This window comes from Nannospalax galili, unplaced genomic scaffold (assembly GCF_000622305.1).
Source record: "Nannospalax galili isolate Female #2095 unplaced genomic scaffold, S.galili_v1.0 scaffold1051, whole genome shotgun sequence".
In the NCBI taxonomy this organism is placed as follows: Eukaryota; Metazoa; Chordata; class Mammalia; order Rodentia; family Spalacidae; genus Nannospalax; species Nannospalax galili.
Window position 1 is genome coordinate 1673532 of NW_008331995.1, and position 20665 is coordinate 1694196.

The window sequence follows — 20665 nt, forward strand, 5'->3', positions numbered from 1 at the left end:
TTAAGGATGGTTCATAGCCACCATGTGAGCTCTGGGAATTGAACTTGGGTTCTCGGCAAGAGCAGTCAGTGCTCTTAACAGCTGAGCCATCTCTCCAGCCCTGGTCTTATGCATTCTTATGCATTCAACTTTCCACTAGTTTGAGCACCAACTCTGGACAGGGCAAGGCAACACTGAACACTCCTTCAGGACCCCTGGGTCTCAGGAAGGGTCACAAGGGAGGCTTGTTCTGACACACTGTTATAATTGTGCTCTTCAGCCAGAGCTGTGCTGAGCAAGGGCCGCATATGAGCTCTGTAGCTGGGCGAGCTGTGTAGCTGTGTAAGTTGTCTGGCTTTGCTAAGCTCCACCATCCATAGGGAATGTAGCCATGACTCTGCATGTGCAGGGCTTGCTGTGGATCAGAGGACTTATCACAGTCTGACAAGCACCTGCCATCATTTATCACAAAGATGGCACCTAGGAATAGAAAATGGCACAGAACACAGTAGTGCCTGTGTCCTAGCATTTCCTTCCTTAAACATAACTAAACCCACATGCTTTGTAGCTGTATCGTGTACTTGACCTGCCAGAACTCTTTCATTTCTTGCCCTAGATTGAGCAGATGAAGTAATTTGTATTATGTCTTAGGAGGTTCAGGGGATGTTATGTTGTTTGCTGAAGGTCACACAGCTAGTAGACTGTATGCTAAAGCCCAAGTTGCCCTGGTCTCGCTCTGGGCTCCTCCTGCTGTTATCCGGGCAGTATAGCCCAGAGCCTCCTTTTGCTTTTAAAGCCTATTTAGAAACATAGCTTTGGTTTCCTGAATACCAATGTCTTTTCTTATTAGCAACACATCCAAATCTCATGCATAAAGCAATCATAGATGACACATAAAGAACTGAATGATTGCTCAGGTGAAGCTCGATTCCAGTGTACCGCAAGGAACAGCCCTTCAACTTTTTCTCAGGTAGAAATTATCTTTTTGGAATCTCTTTAAATGGCCAACTTGACTATATAGATGAAACATTTATTTGTTGTTCAAAAAATACCTCACAGTTCCTGCCATTTGAAAATGAAAATTTGTGTGTTAATTTTTTGTTTTGGTTTTCTGTAAAGCAAATCATAGCTGACTTGAAATTTATCTAATGCAATGGACTATAATTAGCTATTATGTGTAGGTGGCCTCTCTTCCCTGAAATGGTTTTCTCCTTTGGTTGCTAAACCCTGATAAGATGGGAAAGCTCTGCTAACAGTGGTACAATCTCAGGTGAGACGCTTCATCTTGCTAGGCCTGTTTCCTCATGTGTCAGAGGGGCTGATATCTACTCCATAGTGCTGGGGTGAAGGTTTACCTGGTTAGTACAAAGTACTTAAAGAAGCAATGGCATATACCAAGTGCTTAATAAATGTTTAGTTATTACATACTTCACTAAAATATAAGCCCAGAGCCTGATCTAATCAAATGGCTGATTTTGTTTTGATCACAAGCTAAGAATGTTGTTCACCTTTTAAAAGATATGAAAAGAATTAAAAATGAAACTATCACCTGGCTCATGAGAACTATATGAAAGTCAATGTATATAAATAAAGTTTTATTCGAACATAGCTACACCCACAGTGCCCATGTGTGTTGCTCCCTAGATGAGCAAGGTTGAATAGTTGTGCAGTGATCATATGATCTATAAAGCCTAAAATACTTACTTTCCTGAGTCTTTAGGGGAAGAGGTGGTTAGTTCCAAAGCTTTTTGGTATCTCTGAGCTATGCTCCAGTTCTTGTCTTTTTGCACAGCCATGGAAAGAGGTGGGTGGAGTGTGCTTGTCTTATAGACAAGAGAACTGGGATCAAAAACACTAATGAACCTGGAAACTGGGAAGTACTGGCAAAGGGGCCCATCCCATTCCCCTTCACCAAAGCTCAGGGTCTGGCCTCTGTTCCAGGCTGTTTCTCCCTGGACAGGCCTCTCTGTATATCAAATGCAATCTGTGACTTCATTTGCTTTTTGAGTAAAGGCAGATTATAATTTCTTCTGTAACTATGCATATGACTTTAATGAATGTAAATGTGCCCTTTTGAACTATACTGTGTTTCTTCTCTCCTAGACAATGTGGTTTCAGCCTGATTTATGTGTACTATGTAATATGGCAATCTATAGCCAAGAATCTTTCAGAGTGGAAAAAAAAATCTCATAATAAAAAATTTAGCTGGATATGAGTATTTTTCCCTTGTAAGCAAATACTGAAACTATATGAAATTCAGCTTTGAATATAAAATCAGCCACATATCCCAACTGGTAAGATCTTTTGAAGATACTTTGTGCCAAATAGGGATGGAAAGGACCTAAAGAAGTTGGGAGATTGATAGCTGTTAGGTATAGCCAACTTGGATCATTCCTTCAAGTGTGTATTATACAACCACATCTCTTAGCACAGTGGAAACTTGAGATACTGCATCCCCAAGGCTACAGAGGAATTTTTGCAAACACTATTACAGGTGTACTGCTGGGTGTGGTGGTGCATGCCTTTGATCCCAGTACTCAGGAGGCAGAGGCAGGTGGATCTCTGTGAGTTCAAAATAAAAACAAAAACAAAAACAAAGAAAAGTTAAATTTTTGTCTACAAATGAACTAGAACAGAAATATCAACTTCTTTATTTACAGAAATTAGTACAGTTAGATTTGTGTTAGCCCAAAATATTACCTCCTGGAATAATGGAGGTAGAGTGGTCCCTATGTTTTGAGAAAAGTCTGATTCCAACTACAGAGAATGCTGAAAAGATATTCAAGGGATAGATGAAGGGAGGGTTTATCAATCCACTTTCAATGACCCTTCCATGTGAGACATTCCAGGGTACTGGACATCTTGACTTCTTTATTAGTTAATCGCTCTTCCACAGTTATTTATTCATAACATTTTGAAAATGGCTCATCTAATCAGAAACATTTAAGAGGAGGGGTGGGCAATGAGATGGCTTAGTGGGTAAAGGTGCTTGCTATCATCTGAAGATTTGAATTTGCTCCCTGTGTAGAGAAAGAGTCAACTCCCACATGTCATCCTTTGACCTCCACATGTGTGCCATAGCACACACATACATGCATGTGTATACATACACATAAATAAATACATGTAAAAAAATTTAAAAATATGTTGCATCTTTACTGATAAAAGTAACATTTGGTACTAAAAGATTGAAATAAATGTGTCCTGATTTTTTTAAAGGAAGATTTTGTAAGCAGTTGCTATGGTAAAAGCCTGAGTGGGAAAATATCCAGTTCACAATCTTCTTTTCTCAAATAGATGAATTCATTTTTATTTGGTTTAATCTAGCTCCTAATTCAAAAGCAAAATAGAAGCAGTTAGAACCAGAAAATATCTGCCTTTCTTAAAGAACTAGTGTTTTTTGTTTTTCTTATTTTGATGGGGTATATACTAATTCTAGTCATATTTTTGTTCCTGTGGTTAGGAAGTCAGAGCCAATGTAAAATGACAGGGCTTAAAGACCCAGTGATGCCACTTCTTATTCCACTAAGGACTGCATCTAAACTTTACTCCCATATGTTTCTCATAGGTCAGGAGGCTATGTGGTGAACTGTCTAACCCAGGACACTTTAAGTGTGAAAATGGGGGCTACTCATACCTTCTCTAGGGAACAGACATAAACTTGGACTCCCCCTGCAAACCAAGGCATATGAGCATCTTATCTATAAAGCGTGAATTAAAACTGAGGATGAAAATAAAGTGTTTAAAGTTAAAATCCAAGGGCCCTATTTGTAGCATTACACACTTCAGACTGAATAACTGAGGGGACAAAATGTGTCAACAGCCCCCTCATGTGTGATCCCGCGCACACAGCAAGCCTCCTTCGCTCTCTTTTTCTCTCTTAATTTTTTTAATTGTAAAAAATTTATTATTATTTTTCTTTCAGGTGAAAAAATTGAAAATATAAAAGAAAATGTGTAGATGTAACTAAGTACGTTTCTAAAAGACATCAATATTGTGTGTGTGTGGGGCGGGGGAATCCAGTGTCTGAAAGAAGCATATCTTCTACCCTAAACATGGAACTTGGCATTCTATTCTCAGAGTTCATGGAAAGGACCAAGGGGACGTCCCCGTGACTGTTCCTCCTAAACATGACAGCAGCCATTCCAAGTCCCCCATCAAGAGTCATCTGCATGGCAGATTTCTCTGAGCAAGTTTTTACTGAGACTTAGACCTGGTTTTCCCTGTTACATGTCCCTCCCCTTTTTCAAACTGATGCCCCTCTCCAGCTACTGTCATCTCAGTGTTCAGAGGCAGAGTTCTCCCTCAATTAGCCGGTCCATCCTAAAGTGCAGTGACTGGACTTTAGTTGAATGACACCAGTGCTGACACTCCACTGGGTGGATGGCATTTTCCTCATACCCTCACAGCAAACAGCAAGGACAAGGAAATCAAACTGCAGACTTTAGTGAGAGCTTCTTAACTTTTGAATGCTAGGGTGTCCACTCTGCTTGAAGCTCAGGATCCTTTCTGCTGAGAGTGCTACACTGAGTGTTTTCTTTGTCTAGCTCATTCCAGCTACATGGTGGTTTGTGTCTCTTCACTTTCCATGTTGTTTCTGGAATTGCTTTAAGACTTACAGAAAGAAAACTTAAGCCAAAGAGAGCCAAACACATCTTTCAAATGGGATATTGAGTCAACCTTTTAAAAGTGCTTATGAAGTATCTACAATTTAAAAGAAGACATTATTCCAAAGTAATTTTGAACATAGATAGTGGATTTGGATTTATTAAAAAAGTGTATTTGCTCATGGATTAAATGACTTGATTTAAACAATAATATAAACAGCTAGAATATACAGTTGAGTTTATAAAGCAATATAAGGCTAAGTGTGAGTTTATAAAGCAGTATAAGGCTAAGTGTGGCGGCACATGCCTTTAATTCTGTCCCTTGGGAGGCTGAGGCAGGTGGATATCTATGACTTCAAGGCCAGCTAGGTCTACAAAGAGTGTTCAGGTCAGCTAGGACTACAGTTGAGACCTTGCCTCTTGAAAGAAAGCAATGCAGGTGCTGGAAAGATGGCTCAGTGGTTAAAGAGCACTGGCTGTTCTTGCAGAGGGTCCCAGGTTCTATTCCCAGCACCCACATAGTGGTTAACAACCTTCAGTAACTCCAGCTCCAGAGGAATCTGATGTTCTCTTCTGACCTCGGTGGGCATAGCATGATACAGGTGCACTTATATACATGCAGGCAATATATTCATACACACAAAATAATAAATTTTTTTTAAAAAAGCAATGTAAGCCTTATATCCACAATCTTTTCTAAAGTCTGAAGTGATATACATAAAATTATTTGTCAAGGGTGTTATCTTGCAGGGAGTATTTGAGGTGAGAGTGTCAATAGTGATGTCAAAAACAGTAATATAATAGACTTTGGCATTTGGATTTTTCTGAAAACAAATGTGGGCATATGACCAAAGTACAATAATTTATGTATGAAAATGTCCTAAGAAATGCATTGTTTTCTATACTACATAAAGATAACTAATATAAAATGAGGGCTACATAGAAAACTGAATGCCTACTCATTTTTACCCACAGCTGTAGTTTAGCTTATGGAGCAGAGTCTGTGCCTTAGGCTCTTCGGTTGTCTTCCTCAGAGATCACGATTAAGTGATTGTGATATCAAGTTGAATTGTGAGCCAGAATAAATTAAATTGGTTACCATTTGTGATTTGTACAGCAGAGCCTTTGTGCAGGCTAGGGTTTGTACATGAGTGGCCCATGGCTATGTTCTTTTTGCCTCCCACAATCTAGATTTTTCTTACAGAGAAAAGGTGCTGCCACCATCATACTCTTTGCTACTTGTGAGGAATCAGCTCAATCTGAGCAGCACCTGCGGCACTATGGCACTCTGATGTAACAGTGAATGTTTGTACTACAATTGCTCATGTCCTTTCCTTTACCTGCAGGCTCCCTCCACAAAAGAGTTCCTATCCTAATCTACACTGTTAAAAACATATGAGGAATGCTTCACAAAATCAGTGAATGAAATTCCAAAGCTGCTGGGGTTTTAAAAATAGTTGGTGGGAGCTGTTTTGGTACAATGGTATACACCTCTAGTCCTTGCTATTTAGGAGACTAAGACTGCTTAAGCCTAGGAGTCCAAGACCAGCTTGGGCAACACAACAACAACAACAACAACAACAAAAGGAGGGGGAGATGGAGAGAAGGAAGAAGAAAAAGAGGAGGATGAGGAGGAAGAGGAGGAGGCCGTGTTTTATGTATCTAAAAGTTATCTCCACTTCTTGAAGCCTTCAGCTCCCCAGCCTATATAGGCACAATGGCAAAGTCTTGGAAAGTGTTGTACAAGTTATTGGTTCCACTTACTCCTTATGCATTTTCTACTTCTTCCAGGCGTATCTGACATGCAACTGAAAATAACTACAAATGTAGCCCAGCACAAAACTGCAAATTTTCTTGAAACATTATGAGAATTTGTTTTGTAACTCAATTGCACAGTCCTCAGTGTGAGCTTTATAGATGATAATGCCATGTTATAATGTCAAAGGCTGTAACTATACATGTTGTGTCCACATTGAATTGGACATCTTTCCTTGAAATAAAAAGGGGCAGAAGTCCACCATGATAAATGCAGGAAACCCCCAATTCCTGTGGGCTTATCCGAGCTCCCAGGTTCTAGCATGGTTAGGATGGTGGGAAACCCCCAGTCTGCAGACTACCAGCATATGGAAGGCGGAAGGGGAACCACAGCAGTCTATCTCTACCTGTGAAATACCTAGATTGACTTGAAAATGAGTTACCTCCCTGAGATGCCAGGCTCTCCAGTCTGCTAATGCAGCTTTGGGAAGACTGGGAGCCTTTCTCAGGTAGAAACGGTACATCAACCTACACATTGGATAAAAATGACCATTTCTTCTTATTTTCCTTGCAGATCCATCTGCCTGCTCTATGAGTGTGCTATCGCAAGTTCTAGGGTGCAATGAAATACACCTGATTGTTAAGATCAATCAATATAAAAGCATCAATTATTTGGCAGACAAACAATGAACAGCAACAGATCTGGGAAGAAAAATAATACTGTGGAGGTGAAGTGCCCGAGATACAGCGCTGGGGTCCCACGGGTCGAACAGTCCTTGAACTCTGCCAGCTAAAAATTCCTTTTCCCTTTTTGAACGTTTTCCCTTCCGCTGCACAGGCGATGACAGCAATACATTTTGGAACTTACTCTGGTCTGTTGCACTCTCTGATGGCTGTTTTGATGCCTCCTCCACATGTTCTTGAGCAGGTTCCAAAGTGACTCCAACTTCCCCACGATCCATCAGTCACAGGGGCCTCCATTTCTTTGGGAACACAAAATCCAAACTTGCAGTGCTGTATTTAACAAGGGGAGCAGTGAGGGAGAGCTTGGTGCCGTGAGTCATCATAGGACCAGCTGTCCTCGGAAATACACCATACTTTTAAGTTCTTTCCCGTGTGCTGCTTTGAAAGGCTGCAAATTCACCCTTTCTATGAACTATGGACACCCCAGGCATTTTAATATCATGCTTATTGATGTTACGCTGTGTCTTCATTTACAGTTTGTTCTAAAATATATTGGCCGGTGAGTGATTGGTTCCAGACTGGCTGGGTAGCTCTGAAGACCAGCTTTAAACTGTTCACTTGGTCTGCATAGTTGGAAAAAACAAGGAGTAGAAAACTGGGAGATGGGCTACAGACAGGCATCAAAATGAATCAGAGAATTTGCAGTGTGAATCTTCATTAGCAAGGCTTTGAGATGCTACAAGCCTGTTAAAATAGAAGGCTTTATTGATCCCCATGGTTTGAAAATCCCAATTTTAATTAAACTGGGGTGGGAGAAGCTAGTTAGTTGATTCCTATATACTTATCCCAAGAAAACACTCAGGATCAGACAAGGGACAAATTACAGAGAATCCTAAGCTTTATGATTTCAGACTCTCTACTCTGGAGCAGGAAGAGGACAATGATGTTTAAATAATAATAATAATAATAATAAAACCCAATAAAACTCCCCAGCAGGACACAGAATGGAGAAGCTCATTTCAACCCTCTGCCATTGTTGGGGTGTGACACAAAGCCCAGGCCACTGGGCTGGGGGTGGGGGGTGACAAAGGAAGAGTAGCAGCAGCGGAGCCACAGGAGGGTGCCGCCCGGCGGCTCCCTCAGATCTCTGAAGTGGACCAGTGCTGGCTGGGCTGTTGTGATGTCTCTGTGGGAGGACAGGACGCCAGAGAAGGTGGAGGATGCCAGAGGGGATTGTGGGGCAAAATAAGAGGCAGGTAAAGGACACAGGGGAAGAGTCATCCTTCCCAGGAAAGAAAAGCTTGGTGGAGAATGGAAGAATGCAATCCGCCTTTCTCCTTCTGCGGTCTCCTCCCCTGTAATCATCCTCTCACAACATCTGAGGAAGGCCCACCTGAAATGGGTGTGGAGAACAGCATGTCCTCTTAAACAATAGGCCATCTTCCAGCCCTTGTAGTGAAAATGTTTTAATCCTCTTTAGATCCTACTTTGCACTTAAGTACAATGCAGACCACAATGACATTTCAAATGCTCAGAGGCCACACTCGGTTAGAGGCTGGCTATCACATAGGATGCAGCAGGTAAAATGGGACAAAGGTTAGGAAGTAAACCAGTCTGGCTGCAAATATAGCTCTTACAACAACTAACTCCTTGGCCTTGGATAAGTTATTAGTTTATTTCCATAGCTAAAAACTGGGCACCTACCTGACAGAGTTGTTCTGAGTATAACTTGTAGCAATTCACCTAAGTGTTGTGTATACAGCTCAGCACACAGGACACACAGCTTAAACAGTGAGAGTGATGACGATGACGATAACACATATTGTACCTCATATTTGTCAATGAACCAAGTCAAGCCTCTCCAGCCCAAAAATTAACACCTGAACTTCTTCAAGTTCTAAAACTTCAGCCCCAACACAAGGTCACAAATACTAATTCAACACCTGATCTCACATGATGAAATTGGTAAAAACAAAGCAACACTAAAACTATTCTATTAAACTGTCGTTATGTTCTGTGTATGTGGTGCACAGGAAATATGAATGGATTTGTGTTTGGAATCAGGTCTCATCTCTAAGATACCTTCTGAAATTAAAAAAACAAAAAAGAGAGAGAGATACGATAGACTTCTGGCCTTAAGTAGTTTAGATGAAGGATTCTCAGTCTTACAGTAAGTTAATCATCACCACACCCTAGGAAGTAAGCACTAGTATCTTCCTCATTCCCATAGAAAGAAAACAAAGGCATACTACAGAATTCATACCATCATCAGTAAGAGGCATGGGGTGGGGTGGGGCACAGGTATCTGAGTTCTACATCTTACATTCCACTGTGCACAAATGGAAATCATTTGAGGCATCCAAATAAAGACTAAAATTTTCAATAGAAAAAGTGTAATGAGATGCCAAGGTACAGATAAAAACCCCACGTTTCTTTCTTAGCATCCACTCTGCCCTTCATCCTTGGTAAGAAAACTTGTGTATTTCCAAGTTCCCCTACAAATAGAGGTAGTCAAAGAGATGCAAGCAGAATCCACTGAGATTCACAGACCTCAACATGAACCTCAGAATAAAACGGGGACAAAGTTTATCAGAGTGTGTCAGGTCAGCAATGCACTCAAATGTGCCTGTGGTCCTTTGTTTAAAAGAAAACTTCTAATTAAAAATAGTCTGAAAACCAAACCTTTCCTAGTGATCTAAAAGTGAGCAGATTTCCAAAAGTGATAAAGAACCCCAGAGGAAAGGGAAAGCATCTGATGCACCAAAGCCTGGGCACGGGGGGTTGTTTGGAAACTGTATTTTTATTTTACGAGGTAAATTTGACAAATCATAATTGTACATGGGAACTGCCATTACATCACAACCAAGCATTAAATGGCCAGTGGGTTGAGTTGAAATCAGCTTAGCCTCTCTCTCTCTCTCTCTCTCTCTCTCTCTCTCTCTCTCTGTCTGTCTGGTGTAAGTATACATATGTGGGTGACGGTATACACCTGTGTGGTCCTTGTGCAGGGGCCAGAGGAGGGCATGTGTGTCCTCCTGCTCCATTGCTCTGCTCTTTACCTTATTCCTTTGAGACAGCCTCTCTCATTCAACCTGGAGCTAGACTGACACCCAGGAAGCTCCAGTGACCATTCTGTCTCTGCCTATCACAGTTCTGGGGTTATAGGTATGTGTGGTCATGACCAGATTTTTACATGGGTGCTAGAATTTGAACTCAGGCTTTTATGCCTGCATCGCAGGCACTCTTTGCCACTGAGCCATCTCCAGTTTTGGTCCAAAACCATTTAAATGAAATTTTATATAAATATATCTTTTTTTAAGAGGTTGGAAAGGGGAAGTGGAGGTCAGTTTTGTTCCAAAGGAGTCCTGAAACAAGAGAGTTTCAAATTCAGGTTCACAGACAGGGTTAAAATGAAAATGTTTGTGGACTCAACAAGAGAATGGAGAAAATAAAGAGACATTGGTGAGGTCATTCATCAAAATAACACTGTGTTAGCAGCCCAAGATAGATTACTGCTGAGGGAGCAGGGCAGAAAGAAGGGAAAGAAAAACCAAAAGTGTCCCTGGGGCAAAGGGAGTGAGAGTGGGCTGGCAAATGGAGAAAGGACAGGCTGTCATTCTGAGCAATCAACAGGAAACAAAAAGATCACAGAACTCCCATGCCAAAATCAACATCTCCTTTGGCATCTGTAAAACACATCCATATTCTGAGTATGTGCATCTTTATAAAAAGCTTCTAGACCTGGCCATGGTTCTAAAATACAATTAAAAAGGTAACCTATTATTTTACTGTTGCTTTTCTAAAGCTGGCTGGAGCCTGTTCTGTGGAAGGCCTGAAGTCTACTCTGAGTGAACATAAGCACTGAAGACAGAGTCTTCTGAAAGGTCCCTCCACCCCAGACTCCTCACCTCGCAGAAGCTATGAGATTATCTGAACCCCCTTCTCTTCTGAGTCTCCGCACACACAGAGGTTGAGAAACAATAGACCTCCAAGTCCTTTGGTGTTCCAGAATTGGTTGGGAAACTCTACAGCTACATGGAGCTTTAGAGACCCTTGGTGACAATTTCACTAAGTACAAGCCACTTCGTCATATCCTTGGGAATTCTCCTTTGTAGCGATTTTCCAGCAGTAAGAAGTATCAGACACAGACACAGTGAGTGTGTGCATCAATCAGAGAGACAAAGAACCAGAATACAACACCAGCAACTTTGCTGGGATCAGATAGTGATATAATTGACTAGCTCCACCCTCAGCCAACTAACCAAGTTGTCAAGTAGGTGTCATGTGTATTGTCATCTCCTGTCAACTGGCATCAGCTGTCTGGGTTACTGCATCTAGAAGGACTTACAGGTGACATCCTGATTGTATAAGAATGAGTGTTGTGTCGAATTTCTAATGAGTGTTATGGGAACCTGAGAATCATGTTCCCACACAAACCTATGATCCTACAGCTGCTGACACACTCAGTTAAAAGTCCCACCAAAAGTGCAAGATTCACTCTTTAGACAAAGAGATATACTTTTTAAAAAGATGATGAAAGTTCTAGAAGCTATTATTCCTATGCCTCTGTATGGTTTCTGTTAGGTTGTTACTTGGGAGTGCTGTACTTTGAAATGATTTTTGAGGTCTCAACCTGGAGCTGCTTTTGCCACCAACTTAAGTACAAAATCATCTTTATCATGATTTAGCTAAATAACTTCCACACCCAATAGTTCCTTTAATCATAACTACCTTGAGACACAAGTAATGAAAGGGTCCTCATATTTGGCCAGTACACACTGAAGACACTCAGACAGCTGAGTCATGGGTCCTTCAAGCACCAGCTGTCCCTTCAGAAGCAACAGGTAGAGCTGTGGTGGAGAGGGTCTGCCCTGGAAAGTTTTGGGGCAGCACTTCCTCTAAGTTACTTGAGCGATCTGACACAAAACACTTGGTGTTTTTGGGTCCCCTATGCATAAGATCAAGGAAGAGAGGTTTCAATTCTGTCATCGCTTCCTTAGAGCTCGTTGTAAGGAAATATGCAGGCTATTATAAACTCTACAAATTAAAGCAGAGGGAAAGGGTGTCAGACGAGAATAGATTGCTCAAAACAAGTGAAGTCTAGAAATGCGAAGAGAGAAAAGCAAAGAAGTGATAAGGACGGCGAGTGTCCGAAACAGGTCTCTGCACCTGGGAAGTGACGGAGCCCACCGGGCTGCACGTCAGGACCTACAGCTGATGCTTTCCTTTAGTAGATGCTTCAGTGGGAAGAGGACAATGACATCATTAGCCAAGGGCAGTCGGTTCTAGATGCACGCCAGGTCCAGAAGGTTAGGTTAATCATACTCCTCGGTACCTGGGACTCTGTTATCACTGGCCCACACAAACAGCAGGTTTTGTCTAGTTATTAACGAATTGGTGGGAACCATAACAACCAGCTCATGAGAATCTGGGTTTAGATATGTCCCAGGTGACATCATAGTGCTATAAGAAAAACGCAACATACTTGGCAAAAGTCTGGTAAAACAATAATGGATGTATTCGGCTCACAGAAGGTTTTTTTTTTTTTTTTTGTATTTCTTTGATTTTAAGATGCCCTGTCAATTTCATAATCGGATTCCAGTGCCACTCTCAGAAGAGAAAGAAATATCCATCACCACATACCTAACAGATTCATCTACTGAACATACGTTTTACAGCTCTCAATAGTAAACTGTACCTTTAGCCTCAAAAACCACACATGCTGAAACAGGCTACATTATCTCATGTGGCATGAATCAACCCAAGACATGTGCATTTCTGTCCCAGGATGGAGGGACAGAGAGGGTGCTACTTGCCTTTCCAGGCTCACACTCGGTTCCATCGGCCCAGGGCGTGTGCTGAGTCCGGCAGCCTTTGTTTGCTCCTTCCACGTTATTGCACCAGAGCCTTCTGCACTGCATCTGCTCCGTTCGGAGGGAGACAAATAAGGCACAATGTGATCACACGGGGCAAGAATCCCTTTCAACCAAAGGGATTTTTTTTTCTTGGTACGATAAATGATAAAATGCTCCAAAGTAGAGCCACCCATTTCTGCTTGGTGAGGCACAGTGCTGTACAGGAAAGGGCCCAGAGACAAGAGGGCATCTGAGACAGACATGACAGTGCGGGTTCTCCATCATACCTCCCCCATGTTAATGATGAGGAAACTGAGGCTCAGAGCGATGAGGGTGCAAGTTCAACATCACACTACAATTGTGTGATTGGCTATGACTTCAATTTTGCTTTATCTTGGCTCCAAAACTAGTGTGTGTGCATGTATGTGTATGACTGTGAATGTGTTATATATGAGCTTGTGTACCTGTGTGTGCATAAACATGCCTGTGCATGCATGTACATACCTGTGAATGTGTGAGCATGTGTGTGGCCACGAACACGCACAAGTATGTGTGTGCATGTGTGTGTGTGCCTCTGCATGTGTGTGTGCGCACATGTGTTTCTACTAGGGACATATAATATCATGATCATGCTATAAGTCATTTTTAAGACTTTTAGGGGTTATGAAAGGAAATACAGACAAAATATTGTGACATATTTCTCACATACAAAAAAACAGGATGGCTACTCACATACCATCATCACCAAGCTAAGGAAAAGAACAATCCACAAGCAAGTCAATGGCCTTGTATACTCATCCTGGGGACCTTTTCTGTTCCTTTTTCCCTAGGGGTGACCCTGTTCCCAGCAATGTTTATTAATTCAGTTTTCCCTATGCTTGTGTACAAATGCTTGAAAATCCTTGAGTAATATACAGTATTTAAGCTCCCTATGGACTGGACCACACCAACACATCTTGCAATTTGCTTTCTTCTTCTGAAAACGGCATTTAAGACTTATCCCCATTGACAGACTAAACTATTTCAAGGTATACTTTTTTAATGCATGTGTGTACGAGTGTATATGCTCATGTATGTGCGGGTGCACATGCAGATGCATACACATGTATATGGAGGCCAAAGAACACCCTGGTGTCACCTTCAGTAATGCCACCATCTTCTTTGTGACAGGGTTTCTCATTGGCATGGAACTTACCAGTTAGGCTGGACTGGCTGGCCAGCAAGCCACAGGTGTCCATCTGTCTCTGCCTCCCCACACTGGGATCACAAGCCCACACCACCACACTCGGCATTTTTACATGGGGTCTGGGTATTAAATTCAGGCCCTTATGCTTTCAAGTAAAGTGCTTTATCAAATAAACTATGCCCCCCAGACCCTCAAATTATAAACATTTTAATTTTAATTTTTCCTAATTATTGAAACAAACCATCCTTCTAGTAGAAAAGTTATAGGGCAATAAAATGTATTTTTAAAATTTAATTAACATTTTTTTTTTTTTACTTTATGTGTATGTGTGTATTGCCTCCATGTAGGTAAGTGCACCCATGTCATACAATGCCCATGGAGGACAGAAGAGGATGTGGGATCCCCTAGGATTGGAACTACAGGCAGTTGTTAGCTGCCATGTGGGTGCTGGGATTTGAACCCGGGTCTTCTGCAAGAACAACCAGTGTTCTTAACCGCTGAGCCATCTCTCCAGCCCCTAACTTTTTGAAAAAAAAATATTTATTTTTTTAATGCATTAAAAAAAATTTTTTATTTATTATTGTTTTTACTTTATGTGTACTTTATTGCACCCGTGTCGTGCAATGCCATGGAGTCAGAAGAGGGCTTCTGATTTCCCTGGAACTGGAGTTAAGGACGGTTCATAGCCGCCATGTGGGTGCTGGGATTCGAACCCAGATCTTCTGCAAGAGCAGTCAGTGCTCTTAACCGCTGAACCATCTCTCCAGCCCCTTAAATTCATTTTTTTAAAAAACAGAAAGAAAAGAAGCTTCTAATTACCTACTTTTTCTGTACTTTTTCTTTCTCCTTTTAATGTTGAGAGCATATGTTATTGAACGGTCTATAAGGTGCATATTCTCAGGTGTAGAGCATTTCGCCTGCTATACAGTGCTGACACTAAAACTTGCCTCGTTTTTCTTTCATTGGCCTTCCTTCTTTTCTTCCTTCCTTCTTTCTTTCTTTTTTTTTTTTGTTTTGCTTTTGAGACAGTCTTCCCATGCATGCTCAGCTTTATAGTTTAATTTTCACATGAATAACACAGAAGTGAATATTATTATGGAGTTACTTGAACTTTTTAACTATTTCATGGAATCAGTATACTCCCAATCCATCAAACTGTCTGAAGTCTCTCTGAGCAAAAGATCTTCCCAAAGATACAACCTGAGGCACCCCACAGAAGTGTAATTCTGCTTACCTATACAGGTTCTTGGCTTGTACACTGAAACACCACTACCACACACACACCCAGCTAGGGGACCGCCAGAAGTGAACTAAGGATCCAGGTGGTCACAGGACTCAACTTTGACAAGACAGGAAACCAGGGCTGTCCCATGAATTCCCTTCACCAAATCTAAAGTCTCTGTGGTTAAGGTTACTTTGACAAGTTGAAGAACATGAAAGAAGAGAAAAAAGCCAAGCTATGTGATTGCCAGCTCTGTAGCCCCAGCCTTTCTGGGCCCTACTTTCTTACTGACAACTGCAAATGACAATGTATCCCCTTTGTGCTGTCATAAGAGTGCAATGAAAAAGCACAGGCAGAGTAGCGTGCCACTGAGTCCCGTACACTTTATAACTATTATCACAAGCACTTTCGGCATTACCAATTTTTGAGGTAATTTATATTAGAATGGGAATCCAACGTAAAAATACAACTACAGAAAAGTCCAGAATCAACAATCGAGGGCAGAAACTACCGTGAACACTTACCATATATGGACACACCTGAGAACCTGGTCCGAAAATCAATTCACATTGTTTATTCACGTTGTAAAGGAGGCCTGGCAGTTGAGAAGGCAGAGGGTAGGTTCTGGATTCAGGTTCATTCATCAAACACTCACCATACCCAGTGCTATGGGAAACAAAAGCACAGAGATGGTGAGATGGACTATCAAAGGCTCTAGATAAATGTGAAGGCCACCGTGTACCTAATGGTAGCAAAGACTGCTCCTTTTGACCTTTGTTTTACTCTTTTCATCCAAAGTTAAGTCAAAGGCAAGTCTGGAAGTTATGCTGTATGTTTGGCACACACTCTGAAGAAAGACACTGCGCCTATGACATAGCTACAGGGACTGGTAATATCTGTGAGAGCACAGGTCACCTTTGGGGTGACTATCTGTTTAGTCTTTACTATCTTTCCCAATAGACTGTAAGCTTCTTATGGGCACAGAGAGTGTTTGTATATCAGTGCATGGGGTCTACAGCAAATGTTCAGTAAATATTTGTTGAGGGGATGAGTTAAGTACTCAACATCTCACAGAAAGAAAACACCTCACACCTCCTGCTTAGAGGGGAAACATCAACCCCCTTGTTATTTCAAGTTTCCACAAACATCTCTCTTGGAATATCCACACCCAGTGAGTTCTGATTAATAAAGCCCTCTTGTTTCTGTGCCTGTGAAATATATACGCAGTAACTTGGGACAGTCATTTAACTTTCTGCACTCCTGGGAGAGGAGAATAGTAAGTCTGTGACACAAGGGTATTTTGTAATATAATTGGATTTTCGAGGAGCTAAAAAACAAACAACAAAAAAATAACGAAATAGGAAAAGAAAGAGTAGGAGAAACAGTAGAGATAGTAGAGGCCATATCCTTACTTCTACCACAGGGAGTCTGCCTCCACTTCGCCCACAGACTCTCCTTGGACATTCTACCTCTACCCCATTCCTTTCCAAACCAAGATTACTAGGTCAGTAGTACATAAATATGCAAAGCCTTCACCACTGCCGCCCTCTCCAAAGACCTTTCAAATTTCAAAGCCTTACTCAAATTCAGCAACATTTGAATATTCCCTTTAAGAACTCAACCCTTTTCTTCAGTACAGTCTGTAATCTTCCAAACCCTGCCAAAGCTATGAACTACACAGATGTCAGAGAGTAATTTTTTTCCTCCTCCAAGGAATGTTAACAAAAATAACAACCCAAAAGGAATGCTTAATTCTATTTTCCTTCCCACAACAGTTTACTCCACGTAGAGCAGATACAAGAAGCTTGTGCTAAAAGGAAATTTAACTCTTACTCTAAGAACTCAGTGATATATTTTCGACTACACTTTGACCACATCCAGGGATTGGTGTAGAAGTTCAATGTTGGTGCCATGACATGCTGGGGGCTTTTAACACCTTCTTCTTTGCACTTATTGTTGTCATCATGAGGCATATTGAACCTAAAGTCAATGAGGCAATGGTTAGAATGTCAGTAAACGCCAGTGGATCATGCTGGTATAACTACTTAAGAACACGTCTGTCTAATATTTTAAAAAATAAAACTGCTACTGCCTCCTGTGGATATAAGGACCTGAATCCAGGTGAGCAGACTAAAATTTCAGACAACTCAAGATGGAATATAGAACAAAAGAGAATTTCTACCCAAACATATAAAGTGCCTTTAGTGACTACAGAAAGATATGTGCTGATCCCTTTCTTTGGGTTAGGTACACTTTTTGGAATTGCAGACTCTGAATGTGCTGTAGTTGGTGCTAGAATAGAGTCATTGGGATTCCTAATAGTCTGTTAAAGGGTAGTTCATGGAGTCAAGATTTTGGCAGGATACTGTACTGTTGTGAATATAAAGAATAAATCAGTGTCAAAAACTGAAGCCAAACGCTTTGTAATAACAGGCTCACACTATGGGCTTTGGCATCTCTTCTTTCTGGGTCAGAGTGACAAATGATGCACCTGTGGAGGTGCAGCACTTCGAAGGTATGTAAAGCGTGTGCACAATAAACTCAGAGGAAGTGATCATGGGAACTGCAGGCAAGTCAGTTAAGCCAGTCAAATGCAGACATGGTAACTGGATTCATGCTCCCTACCAATGCCAGCTGATTGGCTGGCTTCCTGAAAAGCCAGGCATAAGAAGGATCTTAAACTCCTTCAGGTTCTGCCTTAGGGAAGGCTGTGGAGGACTGCCAGCATCCTCTTGGGCCTGGGCAGGACTCAGAGACTGCAGTGTTCACACATACTTTCCATTCTTGGCTTCACCAGAGGAAGTGGGAAAAAAAGATAGTATTTCCTCAGTGTAAACTGCCCCCCCTCCCCGCCCCATTTCACCCCATGACCCAAATGGCCTTTCAGCCCAGGCAATTATCCATTAGGTGACAAGGTCAGAGGGTCTTTTTCTCTCTGGAAAAGACTGTTGTCAATCACAAAACTGAGCATGCGGTTAATTTAGCACTGAAGGAGCAATTCCCTTCCCTAGTTCATGCTGAATCTAGGAATCTATGAAATAGAAGGGTGTAGACCTACTTCTCATAAAAGAAAAGTCTGGAATAAGAGGCCTGTGGGTCTAGCTCACTAACTCTCTGTGTTTGTTATGTTATCTGCTTTAAAAAATTTCAGGCTCTTTAGTTTGCCAGTAGAGAGGAAAAATGTGATCTGTCTTAAATGAATTTACTCCAAGTTTTCCAGGCTTAAAAGCCTATTTCTTTAAAGATCTCTTCTGGTTTCCAGATCCCAGCTATGGAGTCAATGCAGTTTCTATACTAGTGTGCCCCAAAGAAGGAAAGCACTCAAGTCCTAGCTTGATTCTCTGTGGTAGGAAGGGGCTGGCCTTTACTCCCAGCTCACCATAACTTGGTAAAATCAATTTTACTCCATTGTACAAATAAACAATACATTTATTTTCATTTAAGGGCCAGGCACATTTGCTCACTGCAGGAGCTAAATAATAATAATAATTTGTTGAATATTAACAAAAGAATAATAGCTAATACTATTCGGCACCCACAGTGTTTAAGGAGGAGTGTTCAATGCTTTAGATCTTTGTTTCATCCCATCACTTATTCGATGTAGGAATAGTGCAATGGGCCCACCGCATCTATTGGGCACACATCCGCAGGGTGTATCAACTACAAATGGAAAATATTCAGGGGAAAAGCATGAAGCTGTGTCTGTACTACATGTGTGGACATTTTTCTTGTCTCTATTCCCTAGTCAATGCAACATAACAGCTATTTACATCACATTACATATTGCTAGTCATCTAGAGGCAATTTAAAGTATATAGAAAAATCAGCACAGGTAATATAAAAATACTGTGCCTCTTGATATAAAGAACATTTGTGGATTTTGGTGCCCATGCCAGGTTCTAGAACCAGCCTCCCACAGATACCCGGGATGACTGTACTATTCCCCACATTGTGTAGATAAGGAACTGAGGCATAAAGAGGTTTAATCACCTGGTCAAGGTCCTGGCTACTGGGTGGGGGGAACCTGGGAATAGAATTGTCTTTGAGGAGTCTCTGCATTTCATGAAGATGCCTCAGGACTCATAAGGACCAAGAAGATGTTGACAAAGCCACTCTGCCTTGCCTAATTTGAAAGCCATGCCTTGTTTGCATCCTAAATGCTAAGTATTTGATAATCCTTCCTTGTGAGAAAGCAGGTATGTATGCTCTTAAAAATGGTTGGAAGGCATCTGTTGAACTGAATTGGACATTTCTGCATGTGCTTGGAAGACGTTTGTTGAACTGAATTGGACATTTTTGCGTGTGCGTGTGCAGGTATGTGTCCGCATATACCTTGTACCAAACCTAGCATAATGTACTGCATACAAAGGATCCTTGGAAAGCATTTTAATTTAAAAGCTTGCTTCGTTGATGATATTAGCTCTAGGTAAAATTAACATCTGACACATGCACACATATTTCTACTATACTAATGGTTTTTTTGAGAAGATTATTTTAAAGAGATAAATGAAACACAGTTTAATTGTTTTAGAAATAATTTCTGGTAAATTTACATTGACTTGCCCTATATTCTAATCATGCTCTGTCTCTATAAACAAACAGGAAAGGCTATTTCACAATGGCCACTTAATGATCATAATTAAGAAACAAATCTTTTTTTGAATCTTTGTTCATTTTCTTTACTAAAGGAGGCCTATTACGGATCCAGATGCCATCTGAATTATAGCTACACGTAACTAAAATTGGGAAGGCTCTGGATTTGTGAAATCTTGTGGGCTGGAGCAATGTTGAGGCCACTTCCTGGACAGTGATGTTAAATGAAGAACGTTCTCCAGCTGATACACCCTTTGCTTTGTTGGAGGGAATCAAAAGGTCCCTTTTTGGGGGGTTCCCAATAGAAGAAGAGAATATTATTAGATTCTGCACATCAAACATGAGAAGTTAAGCCAAAGACAGGGCTAGGGCCGAAGAGTATGTACTGCATTTACTCAAACTTCTGAAGTCCAAGTCATTTCTCCCAAGGAGGTTCAGAGCTTTCAACTCTGCAGAGTCTACTCGGACTTGGGAAGTGTCTTAGCTCCTCTAAAATCAAATGAATACTCACTGGTAGAAAAGAACAAAGTTTTAAGTTACTCTGAATTAAATGAAATGATTGAATGAAGACTTACACATGACCCAGCTCATGGGCTATTGTGAAAGCTGTACTCAAGCCACTGTCTTCACTAATGGAACAGCTTCTGTAGGGGTCACAAATGGTTCCCAGTTCAGCAAGACCTATTGGAAGGAGGGAGGGAGAGAAACAACCAAGAATTTACTTTAAAAAGCAATTGTGACTTGGAAGATAAACCTCTAAGAAACTATTTTAGCCATGGAGGAC

General features: G+C 41.2%; 1 protein-coding gene across 4 annotated transcripts in view; it reads right to left on the minus strand.

Annotated features, from left to right (window-relative positions):
• The window catches only part of Adamts9 (ADAM metallopeptidase with thrombospondin type 1 motif 9), a 182128-nt gene that overhangs the window by 125511 nt on the left and 35952 nt on the right, over positions 1-20665 (minus strand). For all 4 annotated transcript variants that reach the window (XM_008827120.3, XM_029560637.1, XM_029560638.1 and 1 more), the window contains 5 exons: positions 20457-20562; positions 17122-17268; positions 15813-15954; positions 12842-12946; positions 7210-7355 (listed from right to left, as the gene is read on the minus strand). In XM_008827120.3, coding sequence (XP_008825342.1) covers positions 7210-7355; positions 12842-12946; positions 15813-15954; positions 17122-17268; positions 20457-20562 — 646 coding nt within the window. The remainder of the gene's footprint in view (positions 1-7209; positions 7356-12841; positions 12947-15812; positions 15955-17121; positions 17269-20456; positions 20563-20665) is intronic.